Source organism: Alligator sinensis, unplaced genomic scaffold (genome assembly GCF_000455745.1).
Source record: "Alligator sinensis unplaced genomic scaffold, ASM45574v1 scaffold876_1, whole genome shotgun sequence".
Classification (NCBI taxonomy): Eukaryota; Metazoa; Chordata; order Crocodylia; family Alligatoridae; genus Alligator; species Alligator sinensis.
This window is the reverse complement of record NW_005841938.1, coordinates 3213016-3234844: the sequence shown is the minus strand read 5'-3', so window position 1 is coordinate 3234844 and position 21829 is coordinate 3213016. Positions and strand designations below refer to the sequence as shown.

General features: G+C 41.1%; 1 protein-coding gene across 5 annotated transcripts in view; it reads right to left on the bottom strand.

The window, feature by feature from the left end:
• The window catches only part of STXBP4 (syntaxin binding protein 4), a 131565-nt gene that overhangs the window by 9229 nt on the left and 100507 nt on the right, over positions 1-21829 (bottom strand). For all 5 annotated transcript variants that reach the window (XM_025199178.1, XM_025199177.1, XM_025199179.1 and 2 more), the window contains one exon: positions 13116-13173. In XM_025199178.1, the coding sequence (XP_025054963.1) occupies positions 13116-13173 (58 nt within the window). The remainder of the gene's footprint in view (positions 1-13115; positions 13174-21829) is intronic.

Below are 21829 nucleotides of genomic sequence, written 5' to 3'. Positions count from 1 at the left end.
GTGGAGTCTAGAAGGAGTAAATAGTTTTTAACCATAGCTAATGGTTTTCAGTTTGGTAGGGAGATTAGATCAAAATTAAGTGATTGATTCAAATTGGGTAAGTACAGCAAGTCAGCCTTCAGAGAGCTGCCAAAGACAATTTCCAGAGATTCTAAACCTACAAGAGCTTGGGAAGTTACTTTTTTTTGTATTTATCAAAACCAGATGATTTGAGCTTAAAATACACATTCTTCTCTCTCTTTTTAATATCTCTAGTTTATTTTTTAGCTGGTTGGGCTCTCTCCCAGGACTACAATTTTATAAGAAACACCTGCACAAAAGGCAAAGCATATGAGTTGCATTTTAAGGGACTGGTCCTTTGAGGTACTGAGCAAGTCCTGGACAATGGTTTGGTGCCATTAGCTCTCATGGGCTCTAAAGAGGCAGAGGGCATTCATCACCTCACAGGATGGGTTGCTAAGGTGACATAAACAAACATCTTGTGTTTCTCTCATGCAGTGTGGGTTTAGCTTGAATGACAATTAATCGTGGATGGCTATAAAATGAAACTCCACAAGACCATCCAAATATTCATTCTTTGATTAAACCAAGTAAACTGTAGTCTAGCAAGAAAAATCTATTGGCAATTTTGTAAGACACAAAAAGAATAGTTATTTGCCTAAATTCTACTCTTTAATAAAAACACGAATCACCTAATCTAGAAACAAAGCACTAATTATAATAAGATGTGAGCCAGGACTGAATGAACCCAGAGATGAAGTGATGAGCTATCTAACCTTTTCACTTTTACAGCAACCATGTATATCCCCGCATCAGCAATGTGTGAGTGTTATCACTCTCTGAGGGCTGTTCAGCACCCTATACCCAATGGCTTGGAGGGTGCCAGTGTACAAGTATCTGCCAGCACAAAAGGCAAAATCCCTTATGCGGCAGTTCCTTCACTGTTTAAATCCTTGGCCTTTGCTGAGAAGAAAAGTGGTGGTCCTGCCCTGCAGGGTTAACTTACTGCAGTTATGTCCCAGGCTAACCTTGTAATCTGGGTTGTCTCTGGGGCTCCCAGCCTGGCAGCTGCACAAGAACTAAATAAACAGTAGGAAAGGAAATTAAATTCTGGGATGCATAAATAGAGGAACTGGGTCTTCCACCCCAACCAACTCCAATGAGGCTATGTTCTTCTCCTGCTCCCTTCCATATGTACCTGGAGAAGGGTGTAGGACGTTAGGAGTGTTGCCTCCCTTGCCCCTGACAATGTGGAAGCTAATGTACAGTGTAACAGTCTGCAGTGAAGAGTATCTGAAGAGATTTACTGTTTCTACCAATTCTTGAACATGGCTCTACGGTGAACAGATGTTCGGGAAAGCCCCCAACAGCCTAGTCAATGAGGAAGTCATTGTTCTCCAGGTGTTACCAGGAACCCAGTATTTCTGTAGACTCTCTTTGCTTCTAGTGGATTTCCAAAGATCTATATAGGTCTCAGTGGAACCGCAGGTTAAAGGCTGAAAACTTTAAACCACCTGTTCTATAAGGTGGCAAATCTGGCCCCAGCAATGGAAGAGTTCCCAGCATTTTGAACTTAGCGTGTTTCCAGACCCTTAAACAGAAATAACCTAGAAGAAGAGAATTTGGCACACAACCATGGCTCCCTAAAAGTACAGTCACTCCACTGAAGTGCAAGAGATTGGAACATGTTCTAGAGATTTTAGTTGCATCTACCACCATATGTGAGAGAGTAAGTTAGCTCCCAGCATTCTGGTAACAGAAAGGAAATGTAAACTGGTCCCGTGCACCAGGAAGTAGGGTACCTACAGAGGATGAAAGAATTTCTCTCCATTCTGTTGCCCGATATTTAAAAACAGCCTCCCCGTAAAAAATTACCCAACCAGAAGCTGCTTAAAGTCTTAACATTCTTGTATTACAAACTCGTGTTATCATAAAAGCCAGTGCCATGTTCCCTAGTCTTACCGCTAAGGTTATTTACTTTACAGCAATGCAAAATGAATTCACTGGAAATCAGAGTAAATGCAACCAACACAAGCTACAAATTAAACTACTTTCAAAGTTTGGAAGCATTTTTTTCCTTTTTCAAATAAGTGCATTCTATCTACCTAAAATCTGTCGTGCATTTTTGCATTGGCAAAGTGGTCTTTGTGTCTGGGGCTAAAACTGCTGTTGTAGACTGCTAAAAAGAAGCCTTTTTTTCATCTCAGAGGTGACTGGGTGTTACTGGTAGATTCTGTGTGATTCTGGGTATCTCAATTTTTAGATGCCCAATTTATGACCCAGTTAAAAGGCCTGTGGTTTAGACAGGTGGTACTTAGCACTTTTAAAAAAATCAGACCCCTCTGACACGTCTCAGTGTGGGAACTCAAAAATTAAGGAATCCAAAATGTTGTAAACCTTGGGCTGACCCGAGGTTAAAGCATGCACTTTGTAGCCCTTTGATTCCTATATAAAAGTAACAACAACATTTAGCACTTAAATAAATCCTACTGTCCCATCTCACTTGGCAAATCCTTGCAACAACCTTGGCAACTATATAAATCTTCTCACCTGTATTTTGCAGATGGAGAAGCTGAAGGTGAGAGGTTAAAGGAAATATTTTTCAGAAGTCACCTCTATATTTTGACTGCCAAATTCAGAACAAGAAGAGAAAGGCTTGATTTTCTGAGCTGCAAAGCACCTCCACATTCAAACTCAAAAGAGCTATTGTGCCTCTGAAAATCAGCTCTGATGATAGCTGAATTCAGCCCTCCAAAGCTGAAGCATCAAGACTGGTTGCTTCTGAGCATTTTAGTGGGATTTGCCCAATGTTACACAGAGGATTAGGAAGAGGGCTTGCATTAAATCTTGGGAGACACTAGACTGTAACCCCAAAGTCAATCCAGCAGCTCATGTTGCCTCTTGCTATACAGCTCACATATATTAGCCTTGATGGCAAGTGCTGAAATCTTTTAATGAGAATTAGAGCAGCTCTGCTAATCCTTAATCTATAAAGACAATATCACACAAGAAAGATGCTATGGCTATTATGAAAATAACCTCTGGATTCTACCATACAAGATGATCTTCGCTAAGGTGCTGATTCTTTTTGTTGCCTCGATCCAGACAGCAAAACAGCAGTGATTCTGATGTGGTGGGCGCCCTCTGGTCACACTGAAAGGCAGGGCTTGGGTGTACACAAACTAGGGGGATTCTTACCTTGAGATGCACTGGAAATGTGTGGGACAGGCTCATCAAGGGAAGTTTCTCAGCCTGTAGCTCTGCTGTTTCAACTGAGCATTCAGTGCGTATAGCAAGTGCAATTCATTTTCCTTTTCAAAGGATACCGTTAAGCTCTATAGCTATGTTTATAGTCCAGAAGTGGTCTACCCATGAGGTTGCTAATGAGTTCAGTCATTAAATCACAAACAGATTTTTATAAATGCCTGGCTTTCAGTAAAACTAATGGTGATATTCCCCCCCCCCCCCACTGGATATTTCTAATTCATTTGATGTTATTAATTATATAAACATGATAGCAGTAATAGAGTGCTTGCTTTCAAGAAGGCAGCCTGATTTATTAGCCTTCATTACAAAAGCCACAAGGACATTTTTTGTACTGCTCACTGTCTTGTTTCTCAGTCTGAGAATGTCTCTGAGTACCTGGTTACTTATCTATCATAGACCCATATTGCATTCTTAGCTCCACTGGCTTGCATGCAAAATAACTCCATTGCCTTCACTGAAAGTTTTTTTTTCAGGATTTACCAGGTTGAAAGACAGTGGGCTCTAACCCTGAGACAGACACTCATCTGGCTTTATGAGTTCCAACAGAGGAAATAAATGGTCAAAAATACTGTGGAGTCCTCAGCCATCTGTTCCCCTCATCTTCTCTTTACTGCACAATAGAGAGAGAATTTTCAACCATTGCTTCAGTTAACAAGATACCAGTGCCTTAAGGTTTCAGAAAGCAGGTTAGCCAGGAGGACTGGCAATGTTTTCTCCTTGTCCTTGACAGGTCTTTGTTTAAGTGGTTTGGACACCATGTACTGCTCTTACAGTTTCAGAGTATCCCAAGAACTGTTTAGAACATTGTAGGGTTTTTGTTTGTCAGCTGGGACTATGTCAGGGATTATTGCCGTCACCTCAATTCCAGATTGCTCCGATAGCTGAAGGACACGGGGTTATACAGCAGTGCAAAGGACAGAGGAGGCTAACACCTGCCAAAGTACACAACCATTTGTTTGTGCTACAGTGCTCAAGATAAACTTCTGGTTTTTGGGTGAACTACAAACCCACTCCCAAAAAACAAACCCAAAAAACCCAACAACTGGCCCTCACCTGGGTATAGGCACAAAGCTAATCACAGGCTTCCATCTATCTAGACAAAAAGATCACAAGAGATTAATTTGGCAATTTGCATCTTGGTTGCCAAGGAATACTTATATAAAGCAAAGGTTGTTTCTTCCTATCTTGAACAAAATGCTCATCTAGTGCAGCGCTGAAGAACTGAAAGCTACTTCTATTAAGCAGCCAGAAAAGATGGTGTTTACAGGGGCAAGCTCCACAGCTGGTCCTTGCAAATTTTACACATATGCAAGGAGTGGGTGAGAGTGGGAGGGAGAATAGCAAGGCCCTACCTAATTTTAGGTGCTAGTCCTATGATACAGAGCTGCCATATGTTAAAGGTGAACACAGTGGGAGGACAGCAGAGATTAACTATAGCGGGTTGTTCTGAAAGCAAAATTTGTGTCCTGGCTGTGCTCCTCTAATGTTGTCTTGTGCCATGATTCCTACCTCAGCACCATCCAATATGACTACATCTGTTAGCTACTTGGCACAGGATACTTCAGGGGATGAGCAAAGCTACATATAGCCTCTCTCTTTCAATACTTTTAAATCCAAGATCAGAACCCATCGCAAAAGCCAACCAACAAGATCACAGATCACATGCTGTCTCAAAGGCTGTGCTGATGGGGTGCTTTTACTTTCTCAGGCCAGGTTCTCTGGGTCGATGTGATGTCTTTTATTAGACCAACTGAATAGTTGGAACAAAGTTCTTTGCAAGCTTTCGGGCACAAGCACCCTTCATTACTTTTTCATGAGGTTTATTACAGCCAGATCACCAACAGGTCAGATTCTTTCCTAATTTACATGGGTTATAACCCCTAAAGTAAACCTGCATCACATGTCTAGTATGAAAAATGGAACAAGGTGAACTTGCTCCGGTCAAAAAGTCATTCTCAAAACATCCCTACTGATCACTATCTACTTATTTTCGAATGCCGGGAGTTGCTATTAGCCATATTAGCCCTCAACTGGGTTCTGGGTTTTGCCAGTCAAATTCCTTTTGGAACCGGAGTAACTGGATTTCTCACAGAAGTGATAATGTCCCACGCAAGATTTCTTGTTCCCTTCAACCAGGGCACAGAGTTCATATAAACAGAGTAATCTGAATTGCTGCGGGGGGCGGGGGGGAAATCAGTCAGTCACTTGGGGGCACTGAAATACATCCATGTCTGTGACTGAGATGGAATTCAATTCACATGCCATTCACTGCAGCAGGGCTGTAAGGACATACTCAGAGGTACAACTTTTCAAACTTCAGTCCCCCACATGCTGCCTTCTGCCCATAGGTGATCAATTCCTCATGTACAGCAACAAGCAGGCACACAGTTTTCCAAAGTCAAAACCACCTTTCTCTAAGAACCTGAGTTCCGAATGTACCCCGTGGACTTAAGGAAAAAAAGGAAAGTATTTAGAAATGATTTTGTGTGCATGCCAACCAAGGAAGAAACCTCTTAGGGAGTGGTGTTTAAAAGTGTGCATGCCTTAAAGATCGTCAGAAGCTTTATCACCTGAGAAAGAAAGGCTACCCCTTTCCTTACAGCCCTGAAGGGAGAAAAATCACCCCAATCCCATAGAAAGGAAAAGTGATTTTAATACCCAACCCTGTCTTTTGTTATATGGGCAACTCCTCAATGCTCCTGAATCTCGATTGGCTGCTGAGACACAATGGGTTATATCTTCAGCGGCCACCTGGAGCAAATTGGCATAATTCTTCTGAAACTACTGTGCCAAACAACATGGGTGGTGTAAGCAATAAAATGCTACAATTCTGATGACATATCTGCTTAGTGGGGGTTGAGTATGAATGTAGCTTACATGGATTGGCTGGTTATAGCAGAAAGGTGCAAGAAAACATAAGACTTGCCCTCCACCCTCTGCTTTAAATGACACCATTTAAATTCACAATCTCTGGAGGCCAAACTCAGCCTCACTGATGACGTTAGGAGCCAGGCCCAATTTGATTAGTGACAAAGTCTGATGCCTACCCACTGCGTCACTGGTACAATATGCATTCATTTTATAGTCTTGCTTGTCAAATATGAACAAATTACACTTGCACTTATTTTTTCACCAACATACTCTCAGCATATAACTCACCATGCTGTGTACATCACTACTGAATGCCTTCTGGTGGACATATGTGTAGAGGACACTGCCTTCACACCCAGCACAGGGTCAGTTGTACTTACAAGGCACCACTGAAGTCTGAAAGGTACTTTTCCTATACTTTTCAGTGCTTGATAATGGATGCTTAACAATCTGGTTGATCCAAAATGAATTAATGAAGGACTAAAATGCCCTTGGGAATAATAAAGTAGATTTAAAAAAATTCTCTCAAGCATTTTATTCATGTACCAGCTGCAGCTCTCCCTGACAGGTACAGAGAAATGTTTCATCCATAAAGAATGCATCCATATGAATGTTTTATTCATGGTGGTTACTCACATAAGTGGGTTTCCCTGTAGTATGCAACATAAGCCAGCTGGTTTGCTCCTTTTAAACTCTGATTTTTCATGCACTCCACACTGTTACATCCCCCTCCCCACCGTCAAAGATATTTATAGAAGTTTTGCAGTGAGCTGTCTCTAGCTTACGTGACACCCAGCTTCCGTTCTGGAGTGTTTATTGCATTAGATTTACAACAGATAGAATTAATGGCCCTGGCTATCTGATGGCCTTGCATTTTAAGGAGCCTATTAATTAACAAAAATACTCAATCATCCTTAGCACACTGTAAAAATTGAATGCTGAAGATTCTCTACATGTCACAGCTTAACCACGTGGTAGGAAAAGGGACAGAATTCAAATTTAACGTAAGTTTAAGTGCAACAACATTTGGGAGCTTGTAAATCATGACAACCAAGAAGGGGTCTTATAGCTGATTATATGCACTGGAGAGGGACAGTAGTAAAATACTTCTAAGTACCTCATGGCTCTGGCTGTTCTAAATACCAAAGAGTGAAAGAAAGGATTGAAATTCACAGCCAAACAGTACAAGAGGGTTACAGTATTAGTGCTAGTGCTGTAGAGTACCAACTATTCTGTTAATCCCTATTTAAACATACAACAATTAGATTAAATCCTATTGAAAAGGATCAGCTGATCGAAAGCACCTCAAGGTAAGATTCTTCCAGAAAAAGATACCTTTTAGCCTTAGTACACTTTCTTTTTGAAAGCTGTACTGCAGTAGGGTAGCAGTAAGGCGTAGGAGCTGCTCTTGCTTCTGGCTCTACATAGTTATTGCTCTCTCTCAGCCCAAAGAGCTTCACCAGGTTCCTACAAGGAAAGGCCTCAGGTCCAGGGCTGTCTTGACCTTTGTTCTGTGCAAGGTCCCTGGCAGAGTCAAGGTCTACCTGTACAAAATCTGACAGTACGCTCACTCCTATCACTTACAAATGCATTCACCCTGGTGAAAAGGACTGGTGAAAGAGTGCTGGCTCCACTCGAATCCAGTGGTTCAACTCTGGGGAATGGAGGTTTCAGAGAATGGTCAAGCAAAGGGACCTCACCCCTCTCTTCCTGCTCTTACCCAGAGGGTCTCTCTTTTCTAGCTTTCCAAAGGCCACCATAGATAGACATGCAATCTGGGAGAGGCACTGGGGGCACTAAAGTGAAGGACCATCACCCTTAGTGTAAAGATTGCATTAAGAAATGCAAAGATACTATGAAAAAGCCATCACTGAATTTTCAGATGAGAATAGGAAATGCAGAGAACGTTGTGAGAAAGCCTGTTTTTGAGAGGTTTGCAGGCCAAATCCGCAGGCTCAACGGATAATCTGGAAAGCATCTCAATATCTGATACTTTCTGCACACTGACTTTCCACCACTGGGCTTCAGCGGTTCATCCATTGCTAATCTACACCTTATTGTCACATCTGTTATAGTTTAAATCTCAAAACTTCAGCTCTTGACAGAATCCCCTCAGGCATATTCAATGGATCCTGGTTTCTGTTGAGACAGGAGGAGAACCAAGAAACTGCATGTGTGCCTTTCTGCTGGTAACAGAACCAAACTGAGAAGCAAATCAGAGAGTATGAAATGAGACTCTTCTGCTTTGCTGCTGTTTATATACATTTAAGCAAAGATGGATTTTGCCAGCTGCTACCGTGGGTTCTTTTAGTTCAGTCTGTGCTCTGCTCAGCTACGCTGGCATAAATGCAGTGAAGTTATTTCTAATTTACATAAAAGAGTTTGCATCCGTCCCAGGGGGAGGAGGAGGAAATCACTTCCCAGCTCCAAACGAAGTAATCAATCCTTTTTCAGACCTAATGTGATAGCGCCCTATTTTCACTGTTGCTTGTAAAATTCAGCTTGTCTCAGGCTCCATAAAATGAGCATTTCTGCCTCTGTTGGCTTTATTTGCAGAGTGTATAAACTTTAATGGGAAAACACTGCTCATCTTAATTTCCTGTATTACTTCTTTGCATCATTCTTCGGTATAAATCTCCCATAGTAACCCCTATCAATCTGAAAATAGTCAGCATATTTAATCCAATCCCTCATCCACAAATGGAATGCTGCAGCCTATCTGGTTCACTTGGAATCCACTACAGGAAAACCATGTCTGCTCTAATAAATCTAGCTGTCAGCACCACAGGGTAAGTTAAGGACAACAGAGCAGTCAGTTAAAAAAAAATGCCCCTACTCTTGCTAGCTGGCGCACAATCTTTAAATGCTCCAGTATTTACATATAATTTCCATAGCGGTCTGGAGGGAAAAGTAATTTCATTCTGCTGCAGGAGGCACCCTTGTAAGTCTCAGAATCCTCTATATACTTTTATGGAAGGCCTGTCCAAAAGCAAAATGATGCATGCCTAATTGCTCACAGGAACTGAACAATGTGCCAGATGTGAGAGCCGGGAGAGGCTACTGGTTATCAACCACACGCCAAATGGGCACCAAGTATATTTTTAGCCAGCTGTTCTTCTAACCAGCAAGCAGGATGGTAGGATTCTCTGTGTGGAATGGAATATTAGCACAGTTGGGCTTCCCCTACATGCTGGAACAAAGAACAATGTGCTTGCCTAATTCACTTCCTCACAAAAGTCCGACAGAAACGGGCGCAAATGCAGGGAAACTGCTTCTTCCCCACGGATTTTTCTGGCAGCATCGGAGAACTCAGCTGAGACCTAATTGTGATTGAGAAGCCAAGTGGAATGGCTTCTACTGATGCTCCCAATCACAATGAGGAGCCTCTGCAGAGCAGGAGGGTACAATCAATTTGCCCTTTTGTGCCCTTTTCCAGATAACATTGCTTGAACCATGAGCAGTGTCCTGTCAGAACAAGAAGTCTGTATCTAGCTTTAATGAAAAGTTCACAAACATGAGCAAAATCTGATGAATCACTGTGCTGGCTGGGGAATGCAAATCCACGTCGAACTAAGCCGGCTTCCAGTGAGTTTGAGGTTTGAGTCCAGTGTTGTCCACAGTTGTGCTGCAAAAGCACCGGCCTGAATTAAGCGATTCTAACCCAGATGGGTGAGCATGTACTCCTACCAGTCGTCTCAATGAAGTTGGGTGCTGTACTTGCATGGATATATAGTTACTTTCATGAGCAAAGGTTGCAGTTGGAGCTGTTGAGAACCACAGATTTAATATAGGAAAATATCTACTGCGACATGGCTGCTCAAACAGGGCAGAAGGCACCTTATAGACTAATTAAAGCAGACCTTTCATAAGCAGTGGCTTACTTCATCAGATGCTGTGAAAGTACTGCAGGAAGCAACCGTTATGATCCTTTTCATAGCAGCCTTACATGTAACAACCTGCTCTGCTAAAGCATCTTTCATCCAAAGATCTCAAAGCACCTTGCAATTGAGTTCCCAAGCCCCCACTGACAAGCAGGTAGTCATTCCATAATCAGTCTTAACACTGAACTAATTAGGCAGCCACTTTATTCATTAGGTTAAAAATAAATTAGTGGATTTGATCCCTAAGACAGTTGATATCTATCTCAAATCTGTAAAGGATTTTGTGACTTTGGCTGCAGGGTGCTACAATCTAAAATCATTGCAAGCGCTTTGGACTTGGTTCAAAGATCTTATCATCATTTTTTCACTTGTTGCAAATGCGGCACTGGCGTAACTAACTTTTAACTTTCCTTTTAATTTCTCAGGAAAATAATCATTAAGGAGATTCTTTAATTAAGGAAAACCCAAGGGCAAATGACAAGAGATGCCTGATCTTGATGCTTTGTACTTTTTAATCTCCCTCCAGAGTGTGGAAAGCTTTGTAGAGCCTTCCATTGTACTTTATACCATACACTCCTGCAACAACTTTTCAATGTCACCTTGCCTCTAGTCTCAGGAGGGTTGTTTGAAAATTAATTTGTTTGCATAGTTCTTCTTGTGTTCCACCTAACTGCAGGTGAGCTTGGGAGAGGGTGGAGGGGTGCGTGTATAACACACTCCCATGCCCCCTTCATTTACCCCCTGAATTTTCAATCTCTCCTTGCAGTAAGCAATTGAATGGCAGCTGCTATGGAGCTGAGCCTGCTCATTGTTCTGCTCCCTGAGATTCAGACACAGATTTTACTTTAGCTTTTGTATGGTAAGGCAGAAACTGTTCTTACCATATTTCTCATACCTAATGTGCACTGCGATTTCAACAGCTGGTCTTTGGAAAAAGAGGTGTGTGTTGCTTGTGAGAAAATATGGTATAGCATAGGTGACTGGTAGGGGGTGCATGTGCCTGCCCGACGGGGATGGTGCCTTCCCGACGGCTGACACTGATACTGTCGGTAGGGAAGATACTCCCCCTGACAGGGCTGCCACTGTCAGCAGCTTCTGCGGGTGCCCCCCCAGATACAGGAGGCACCAGTCACTCATGTGGTATAGAATTCCTTAGTCTACCTTCAGTCATGTAAGATGCTTGAGTGCTATTATACCATCCACGTTGCACTCGGATGGACCATTTGTTATTGATTAACATAATACATTAATATGCTAAATAGCTGTAATAAACCACATCTCACACTCCCTGGTCTAACTGTCCAGGAACGACTGTCAGACCCCAGGCACAGATTTTTCAAACTTCTACTACTTTTGTTAACACCAAAATAGAGACAAGAAGCACTTGGCACTTGATAACAGGCCCAATTTCCATGGCCTTATTCAGTGAGTAAAGATAGGTTAACCTGAAGGCAGTGGTAATTTGACCTGTCAATATTCTATAATTTCAAGTTACCAATCCTAAAATTAGCATCTTCAGTGTAAGGTGTAATAACTTAGCTTTTTAATCAATGGCAGGGCACCTGGGGGACTCCTGACACTTTATAATTATGATGAAATGTCTCCACCCTTCTCCTCTATTTCACAGCAACAGTGCAAATTAATTTCAGACACAAGCCCTGGCTACAAAGGCCCTTTTCTCCACAACAGGCACATTGCTTTGCCACACCAGGGATGGTCTGAGAGAGAAGCTGCACTGGCAGCTCTACAGGGCACTGCATTAGAAAAGATGCCCATCTGGGACTGGCAACGAAGAGAAAATGACTAGCATATTAGTCCTTTTCCTCATGCACGTTTCTTTGTAAAGAGACTGCAGATGGGAATTGATTAGGATTAGTCAGCATCTATCACAGGGGCGGGCAATTATTTCAGGCCGAGGGCCGCTTACTGAGTTTTGGCAAGCCATTGAGGGCTGCATGACAGGCAGCCAGGGGCAGATAAAAAGTAATTCTCTAAATTTTTTAGGGACCCCATGGGCCGGATAGAATGGCCTGGTGGGCCGTATCCGGTCCGTAGGGTGCATTTTGCCCACCCCTGATCTATCAGCTTCTCGCTCTTTTAAAACTTACCTGGATAGAAAGGGAACCTGATTTATTTTGTAACAACTTAATTGGTTTCCCTCTAAAGCCAGTTCTTGATAAAGCATTTGATACTGAAAGGAACTGGTTAGGGCTTTTACACATGAGACTGACTGCAGAGGGAGCCGAACAGCATCTTATGTGTGGTCTTCTACCTGTATCTGCCCCTGCAGAATGGGTGATGTGTAATGGAGAATAGATAGGATAGAGACAAATATGAAAAGGAAATAAATGCGAGGAAAGAGAGAGAATAGAAAAACAAAAGGGGAAATCATGAAGGGAGACAAACACACTACTGGAAAGCATTCAGGTGCACTATATGCAGAATAGAAGGAGACTGGGAAGCTACATCCATCACTTCCCTAACTAGCTGTCCAGGAACCACTGCAGGTGGCAGAAAGGATTCTTGAGTGTGCTTAAAGAATGACTGGGCCACCGGCATCAAATCTTAGGTAGATCCATAGTGTCAGTGAACCTAGAGATCCCTATGATTTTGGGGATGACATTGGGAAAAGTTCCTTCGACTGGAACCAGAGCTACATGCAAACTCCCAAGTACAGTACTATATAGCACCTTCTGTGGGACCACAAGGCCAACTTAAACACTGATTTTCCATTTCAGCATTTGTATGGTTATATGTTCAGGTGGCTGGACATCTTAGGGGATGGAATTTTTTCAACTCTGTTTCATACATTGTTGGATGATGCTTGTTGCGCTACTGATTTTTATGTAGCTTCTAGGGCTGCTTGTACACGCCACAGGGGTTTCATTCAGTTTAGTTCTCCCTAAATTGAAATGATGGGTTTTTAAAAACACCGCTTCAATTTAGGGAGAATTAAACCTTTGTAAACCCCAGTGGCATGTACACCAGGGTGGGGGCCCGATCCTTACCTGCCTCTTTGGCAGGGGTGGGGTGGGGTTTGGATCTCCTTCCAGATGTGATAGAAACAATTTATGTGGCTTTGATGCCAACACTCACTTGATAAAGTACTTGATTCCATCGGCTGTGTATGCTTCTTCCCATCCATAAGGTAGGCCTAGAGGGAAAGAAAAGAAGAAAATTACTTTTAAGGATTGAGAGACCGGATGAACCTCCAGTTTGGATATAATACTGATTAAAACCCCATGCTCTTCCACCTGACAATATTACTGATAGAATCCCACCATATTTTGTAACACATACCAATAATACTTATTTGCAATCAAGGTAAACAGACATATTATATCTTTGACAAAAGCTTAGATGTGTAAATGTAAAATGTGCACTTGCTTCCAAACCAAAGACTATTTACAAGCTACTACATGAAGTGTTTAGCCATGTGACTTCTACTAAAGTCACTGGGAGTCACAGAATTGAACACCAGACCACTTAACATAATTAATGGAAAATTTCTGAGAGGATGGCACTAGGTTTAATAACTAACCTACCTCCTCTTTCCCCATCAGGTAATTATTAAGAGCACAGAATTCTGAGATGCAACCCTGGTTATTCACAGTGGATTTTATTTGGAATATTGCTGTACAAAAAAGACTGCTGCTGATTTTCTGGTCTTGGGTAATGGTCACCGAAAAAGATCTGAACTTGACTTTTTGCCTGTGCCATGCTGTGCCTTTGATCTTCTCTTTGAAAATTCATTTTAAAAAGAAAAAAAAATGAAAAGCAATCTGTGGCAATGGATTACACAGCATGCATCCTGGATCAAACCAACTCTTTGCAGAGGTTGAAAAGAGCTGGAGAGAGCAGCATTAGTCAATGGGAAAAGATACTCCCGTACTCAGGTAGCAGTATGTTGTAACTCTCTGCTCGATTCAGAAGCTGTACTGAATTGTTTGCAACATATGGTCTCTGAAAACTTCTCCACGAAGGAGGTCCCCAAGCACAATGGCATTAGAAACCCTCCCCCAAAAAGTGCCTAGATCCTCCTCTTCCACCACTTCACCTGGATATCATCTATCTTCACCATTACTCCCTTCCCAAGTTTCTATTATATCAGCTGAGACACAGCACAGGGGGGCTTACTTCTCAAACATGGGCAGAGCTCTTTGCACCTGCAGAATCATTACATTCCAGAGCACACTGAGGGAGCAGGTGCAAACGATTTTGCAATGCTCACTGGCCCAGAGGTACTGGCTTAACAAAATCAAAGAGCATTAAGTTATGCCCGCTGGGTGAAGAGGCTCAGTGTCCTCTATGCTATTTAATGGAGCTTTAAAAAAAAGCTTCAGTGGAACTTTTCCAACTACCTCAATCTTGTCATGTCTCTTCAATGTGGCACCTTCTATGGTGCTTGCTTAACTCACGGTCTTTGCCAATGACATCTACCACAAATGTCCACAAGCTCCTCAAATATATATCACCCACTAGCTTTGGGGCAAAAAAACATGGCTATCTCCTTCTATAGGATAAATATAAGGTTGTTGAGGCATAACAGCTCCTGGGATATCCCCTATGAGGGAGGGTGGGAGGAAGACATTTTAAGTGATCAGTGGGTTGCCTTTAATGATGAGCGAAATTAAATTGGCAACCAACGGCTATGAGAAGAAGTAGAATCTGTTCCCCATTTTTTCCCCAAAATGTATGAACCAGCTGACAATGTCATTAAGAATAGCTTATTACATGCATAATAACTTGACAGGAGAGGAAACAGATGAGAGCCCAACAAGAGGTAGAATTTTGTAATTGAAAATAAACCATTTTTTTCTGATTCATTTTCTGAATTAAAAACTAGACTCCTAAAAGACCTTGTGCTTCTACAATCAGAAAAGATGGAGCTGTTCCTCCCAAATGGTACTTCGTCTATGGATTTCCAGGTAGTTGGGATTTTGCCCTACATATATGTCTGCTTCCTCTGAGCCCTCATCAGCCCTGCTAACGCTTTGCCTATTTGCATGCTCCAACATCAGAGTATATGAAATCTGCTCAATCATTAAAGAGACCTCAGTGACTGATTTGCCTTCACACCTTAAAAAGTCCTCAGTGTTGATTGCTTCATTCAGCAGTGACACCCACTCTGGCAGTGGCGAGGGATCTGATTGATTAGATACGAGGGACTGCTTTCATGACAGCGTGTTCAGGATTCGCAGGACCATTGATCAGCCAAGTGTATGAAACAAATTGAACTCTGTTAGCTGGTAATATGGTGCCATCCATCTCGCTGTCTCAGTGTCATTTGCAACTATGATATCTCTGATTACAGCAAAGGAAAGCAAGCACTGGAAGCCCCTGGATTTGGCTTGGATAACTGATGATTTCATCCAACTGATTCCACTTCATTGTTGCAAAGGAAAATAACATACAACTTCAAGTTTCCACGAAGAAGCAATTTCTGACAAGTGAGTGCAAGAACATGAATGTTCATTATTGATGATGGCACGTCACCTGGAAATAAGGCTAGAAACAGATGTTGCATTTGTCCCTGGACAAGCTGTACCTGTATTTGTCCCTGAACAGAAATATCCTAGGATTGGTGTGTACATACATCACCCTTCTAATCAGGTTTTGGAGAGCAGCTGAACATACTGCCGCTTTTCTGAAATTGATTCAGTGATGCAATCCCAGGATCACTGTTCAGATAAAATGTTAGTGTTTCTTATCCCATGAACCTTTCTAGGCTTTGTCTGGGACAACAGGCATGGATGTCTGAACAATTACACTCTGTCCAAGGATAAAATGGTTTATCCTGGGATAAATGCAATGTATGTTCCCTTAGGAGCTGTTAAGATATCTGCTAGCCCTTCATTTGGCTTCCTGACTTCTACTGCATCAATTTAAAACCCGTCCTCACACAACACATCAAAACACCAGCATCTTTAATTTTATTTCCTATATTTCATATTTGTTTCATTCCCTCCTCCTTCATCCTTTGTTACCACTGTTTGCACTTCTTTTTCACACTACTCCTTATGCTACCTCCTAAGCCTTGCTCTCTTGCTTCTACTGTCCTTGGGTAGCCCTTCCACTTCCTTCATGCCTACTTTTCGAAGGAATCATTCATAAATTGATCTACTGCAACTGAAGCCTTGCCTGTAGAAAGGTTTGCTCCTGGAGGATAAATTTCCAATTGGAGTTATTGGAGCTGAAAGTGCTCAATAATAATCAGGTGTGTGATCTGAAATGTGTAAGTTGTGGCCTGCCTAATGTTAAACTCATTCACTCTTAGATTTCTTTTGTTTCCTACCAGTTTTGGGAAGGGCTACATTTATTTACAGAACTGCGTAAGTAATAGATCTAGGTGGCGAGCACCTGCAAACTGCTTCTTTCAAAAGAAACCCCCCCAAATCTTATTTCAAAAGTAGCTTCTGTGCAAAAGAAAACTCAAATTGTGCTGACTGAACGTCACAAATAGGTGATATTTCCAAATGTAGATACAAACCAGTGTCATAATAATATTTAAATGAGAGCTAGCATAAAACTGCATGCACCTGTTTCTAAAGCAGTATAGTCTTTGGATATAGGACATACCAGACTGGTTTAAACTTAGCCAAAATTCATTACAAACTGCCAATGTTGTGTAATACTAGTTTATGTACAACTTTGCTAAAATGAACCCCAGTGTTGTATCCTGAGTATTTAATTGACTAATGCAAGAGAAATACTTGGAAAAGCAACATTCCACGTCCTCTAATACCCTGTTGCAGCTGATTACAGAGCAGCAAGGCAGTCTTCCTGGTGACTGCTTGCCTTGGGTGCAGGAGACTGCAGTGATTAAAATAAAGGGCAGGGATGATATGATATGAAGGAAAATGGGACTTGAAAGCCTTAGATCTGATTGAATCTATTCAGTACTTCATGAGCTAGGGCTTTTGCTTGGGTCCATGGGGAAGGACAACGTTTCTGCACTGATGCCTGGATCCCTGTAGATTGCAATAAATGGAAAGCCAGACACCAGACTAGATCATCAACTAGTGTGAATTGGCATGGCTGATGGTCTGGCCCACTGCTTCAACAGACCACATGCTGCTTATCCTATCCCACGTTTTGTATTGTCCTCTAGAATAGAAAATGCAGAAAGCATGTTGTTAAGGGAAATAAGGCTTTTACATTTTCTGGGAAGGGGCTGAGAGCTTTCATGGACTACCACCCAGTGTAGACTGCCTCTGTGTAATACAGCCAACTCCTGAAATGCACAAATAGTCACAACCGTACAACACTGAATTGGTAGTTCTGTGTAGCAGTGCTAATTTTAAAAGAAAATTCTGCCTGATTTATTCAAGTCTTGATCAAATTTCCTTATTTTACCGGGCAGTCATCACAGCCTGTAAATAGTGAAGTGATGCCATTCTTCTAGTAAGACATTAATAAAAAATCCAAGTAGTTACTGGTTTCAAAGAGAGATGCAGTTGTGCTCCTGATCAAACTTACCTAGCACCAAAACATGTATGTTCTTACTCAATTTTTGCTTTGGCAAAACTGGCACAGATTTGTCTTCATGGGCTAAGAACTGCTGAGCTACACCCCAAAAATGCTATTATTTCATATTTTCTGATATATTTGGTCAATACAAGAAAGGCAGTCAGAGTCTGGCTGTACAAAGAGCTTAAGCACATTCTTGAGTTTAAGCATGTAAGTGGTTAAGTCAGGTGTAGATTAGAGCTTTGGTACTAATAAACAGAACTGTTCCTTAGGTAAAAAATGATCTTAGGTACCTACAGGAAGTCTGGGCATTCGTGTGGGATACAGATGTATTCAGTGATGTGTTTGCAGGGATAGGTTCATGTTAAGCACAGAGCTGTGTAAATGTGGAGTTTTCTTTTAACATCTCACCCACTTCTGCTCCTCCCAAAGATGTCTAACTTAATTCATGTGAGCTGTGGTCTCTCTGGCATAACATTCATTTTCCATTGTACATTACTTTCCGTTTTCTGACCTTTTCCTCACTAATATGGCTAAATGGACTGATCTGTATTATGATTTGGAATCCTACATTTTTATCTGATCTATGCAGGTTTTTCTATGTCCCTTTGCAATGAACCATTTTTAACTCTATATTAGGGGTGTGCGAAGCTTTGGCTACCGATTCAATTCGGAGAAGATTAGGCCTGATTTGGAGGCCTAATCACCATATCCAAATCGAATCAGGAGACCAAAAAACCCGTCCGAATCGATTCGGAGCCTCCTGGATTGGTGAGATCATCACTGGGTACAAGTGTGAAGCACAAAAATTTTAACTACCTTGTAGAGTGAACTTCATTTAACAGGGACTTCTTGGGAACAAAAACAAACGAGTAAGCAAAACCCTCACTTCCTTCCTCCCCAGGTGAAAGTCCAAGAGTCCAGGATCTTTAAGGGCTGTACAGCCTTGCCCTATCATTTTATATTTAATTACATAAAAACAAAATGTTGAGATATTTGTAGTCCCTTCTTTATTCACAGATGTTTTGGTCACTGCACTATAAGCATGCTTAGTAGCTTTTAAAAGGTACATATTGGCATTATAAAAAGCTCCACAGCTTGCACTGATTAATAGTTCCACTTTGAACAGATGCAATGATCCCCTCTCATAAGTCCTAACAACAGTATGAATCGTGGGCCATACTTTTAGCAGAGTAGGACAGGTGATGCGCGTAACCATTTTACAAGAACATTCTGACCTTTTAATTGTTCTCATCAGATTAAATTTGCCCCAGTTTTGTTGAAACTATTATTTATTTTGCTTACAAACATTTAGCATTGCTTTCAGCTTTTCACAAAGTGAGCAACACTTCATTTCTTTATACAGCCCAATTATCATCACTGCTACTGGTACCAGTGCCTTCAAGGAAGAACATAGCAACCTAATCTCCTACATGAAGCATACAGATCCTTTCACAACTCCTCACAGCTTTATAATCCATAATGACACGGGAGCTTGCCTACATTTCATTTCCCATCATAGTTAATCAAGCTCCTGGCTGTATCATTAAATCACCTAAAATGGAATATAAGGTCCGTCTAGAATTATGAAGCCAAGCTGTACATGTATTCATATTCAAAGTGAAAAAAAATTATCTGAGCAATACAAGGATTAAGGATGCCTATATTCACATCTTCTCTGATTGTTGCCTTAATTGTATGATTATATTTTTTAAAAGAAAAGAAAAACGGTGTGATTTAGTTCAGTATCACCCTGATTTTCTCTCCATGCTGGTTGATGGTTAAAATAAATGACTTTGAAAGAAAGAAAGAAAAAAAAAAGAGATGATTCCTACAGATCAAACACCAAAATAAATTTAACAGCATAATATTGGGATAACAGATTTGTTGCAGTTCACTGAACAGTTATCTCCTTTGTCTTCTGACAAATGATATCAGGAATAAATGACATCCACTAATCCAGCTCTTACTCCTTCTCACCATGGCGTATTTACGATGGAAGTTTCTCAAAAAATCAAATTCTTTTGAAAAGATCCTCAAGGCCTGCTCATTTCCCCTTAGTACCATCTGGCAATGTGGAGATAGGATGGGGAGCTGAGGATCCCATTTGCTGACTCTAAACCTCCTGGTCTGGAAGCCAAGAGTTTTAATAAATTATGGGGAAAAGCCGAGCACGAGTTAGTGAGATAACTTGTTTTATACAAAACTGGCAGAAGAGCCCTGTAAGAGGCTGTACACGCTAGCATATCTTGAAAAAGTCAGTAGAGAGATACTTAATCCCAGGTGTGCCAAAAAGAGCTTGAGCATACCCGAGAAAACAGCCTTTTATTTTTGAGGCTGTGGACGACACATACGGTATCGCCTACTGTGCGCTCGCAAATTGCATGAAAAAAGCAGGTTCAAAGAAATGGCGTTCAGAAATGAATGCATGCATTAGGTTAGCGTCTGTGTGCTGTCCCATTCCACTGTCTGCCCCACAAAAATATGTATGTTCACCTTATGAATAACGCTGTAGCTAAAGGGACATTCCATTCTTTCCTGCTGCAGATCAAATTCCATTCCAAGAACTGCATCTTTTGTTGTTGTTGCTGATTTAGTAAAAGAGAGATGGCCTCTGTGTTTTACAAGTAGTGACATTAGAGAAGTCAAACCAACAGAAGCTCATGCTAATTTACAGAACGGCTGGCATATTGGCATATTTCTCCTCAAAATAATTATGTTCCCAGAAACTGCGATTCAGGCAAAATCTCTCTTTTTTTTTTGGGGGTTCCTCTTACATACAGGGAAAGCATGTGAAACATGTTCATGTGTTTTCCCAGTTCCTGTTAATTTGATTTTGTGTTAGAAAACAGTCTCGTTTGCATTCAGTGAGCCAACAAGGGAACTTTTGTGCACCAAATAACAATATCCAAAAGTTACTAAATAATTTTAGGCAACAAGTTAAATTTGTCAGAAAACCTGACTTAGCGATCATCTCTGAAAGCTTTTGAAAATGTTGAATAAGGACATCCCCATTATTCTATTATTGGCCTGAAACTAATCTAAAAAATAGCAGTTATAGGGCTATTAACAGCAATCATTCTAGCAGTTGATTTATTTAGTGGCACTTGACTGATCGGGGATTAAGGTGCATGATGGAACTTTTTATCAGATACCATTATAGCTGCCCTAAGTTCTTCTAACTTGCAAAATGAAGATATCAACATTTTGAACCAATTTTGTCTGTTAGCATGGGTACAAAAGTTCTTCAGAAATTAATGGGAGTCGCACACATCCATCCATCCATCCATCCAAGTTTGGATTTCTCAGTCTCAAAGAAGGGTAAAGATACTCCTCTTCAAATGGTACCTTCCTCCTCCTGCCCCATACAAAAAGATGAGTATGAGACATTTTAAAAAACATTTCTGAAGAATTAGTGGAAGAGGATATACACCGTTTCCCCCTCCAAACAACAGAACAATGTGCTCTTTTCAAATAAAAGCTTTTCATACTGTAAGATCTGAGCCATCTCCATTGCTCTGGCAAGTTATTAAAATCAGAAGAGAAAGGTCTAGCTGAGACTTATTTTCAGCTAAGCAGGAGGCTAGTGGTAAAAGTAAGAAATAAGCATGCTGTATCGAACATGAGCAATAAAACACCTTCTCTTGCCTCACCAATGGCAATCAAACATGTACAACCAATTATATACAAATCGCTGAAGTCAACAAAACTTGCAGGTCATACTTAAAAATAACACTGCTATAAAACTTCCTGGCTATATTTTAAAAGGAAAGAGAAATAAAGTACTGTATGGTCTTTGTCGCCAAGTAGAGCTGTTCTCCTTCTGGGCTACGTTGCCTAAGAAATCCATGCATTTGTCAACACAACATATATAAATGTTAGGCCAGCAGCAATTAAAAAATCCACAGCAGTTCTATTCCATTAGCCAAAATTATGCTCCGGCATCGGTACATCTAGATGAAATGTGAACTACTGATAGCTGAGAGAAGATTATCCAAAATAATGCCTGCAAATTCTATCAAGTCTTGCAATAAAAAGTGCCACAAAAGACCAAAATATTATCAATAATTACTGTTTTATGGGATTTAGTTGGCTTACAAGGAACTGCCCCCCCCATATTCAACGTGCTACACTGGAAAGTTAAAGTACTTATTTTTATGCAGCGCTATCAAAATAATATATCACTCATATATTCAGGTATCACTTATCCAAGCAACAGTTACCAGGCTCAACAGCAGATTCTGGGAAGGATGGATTAACGTAGAACCAGTATTTTCACTGAAGCTTTAAATATTTTGGTGGTGAATATCATAGATTCTTGTACCTGACCTCTGTCAGTA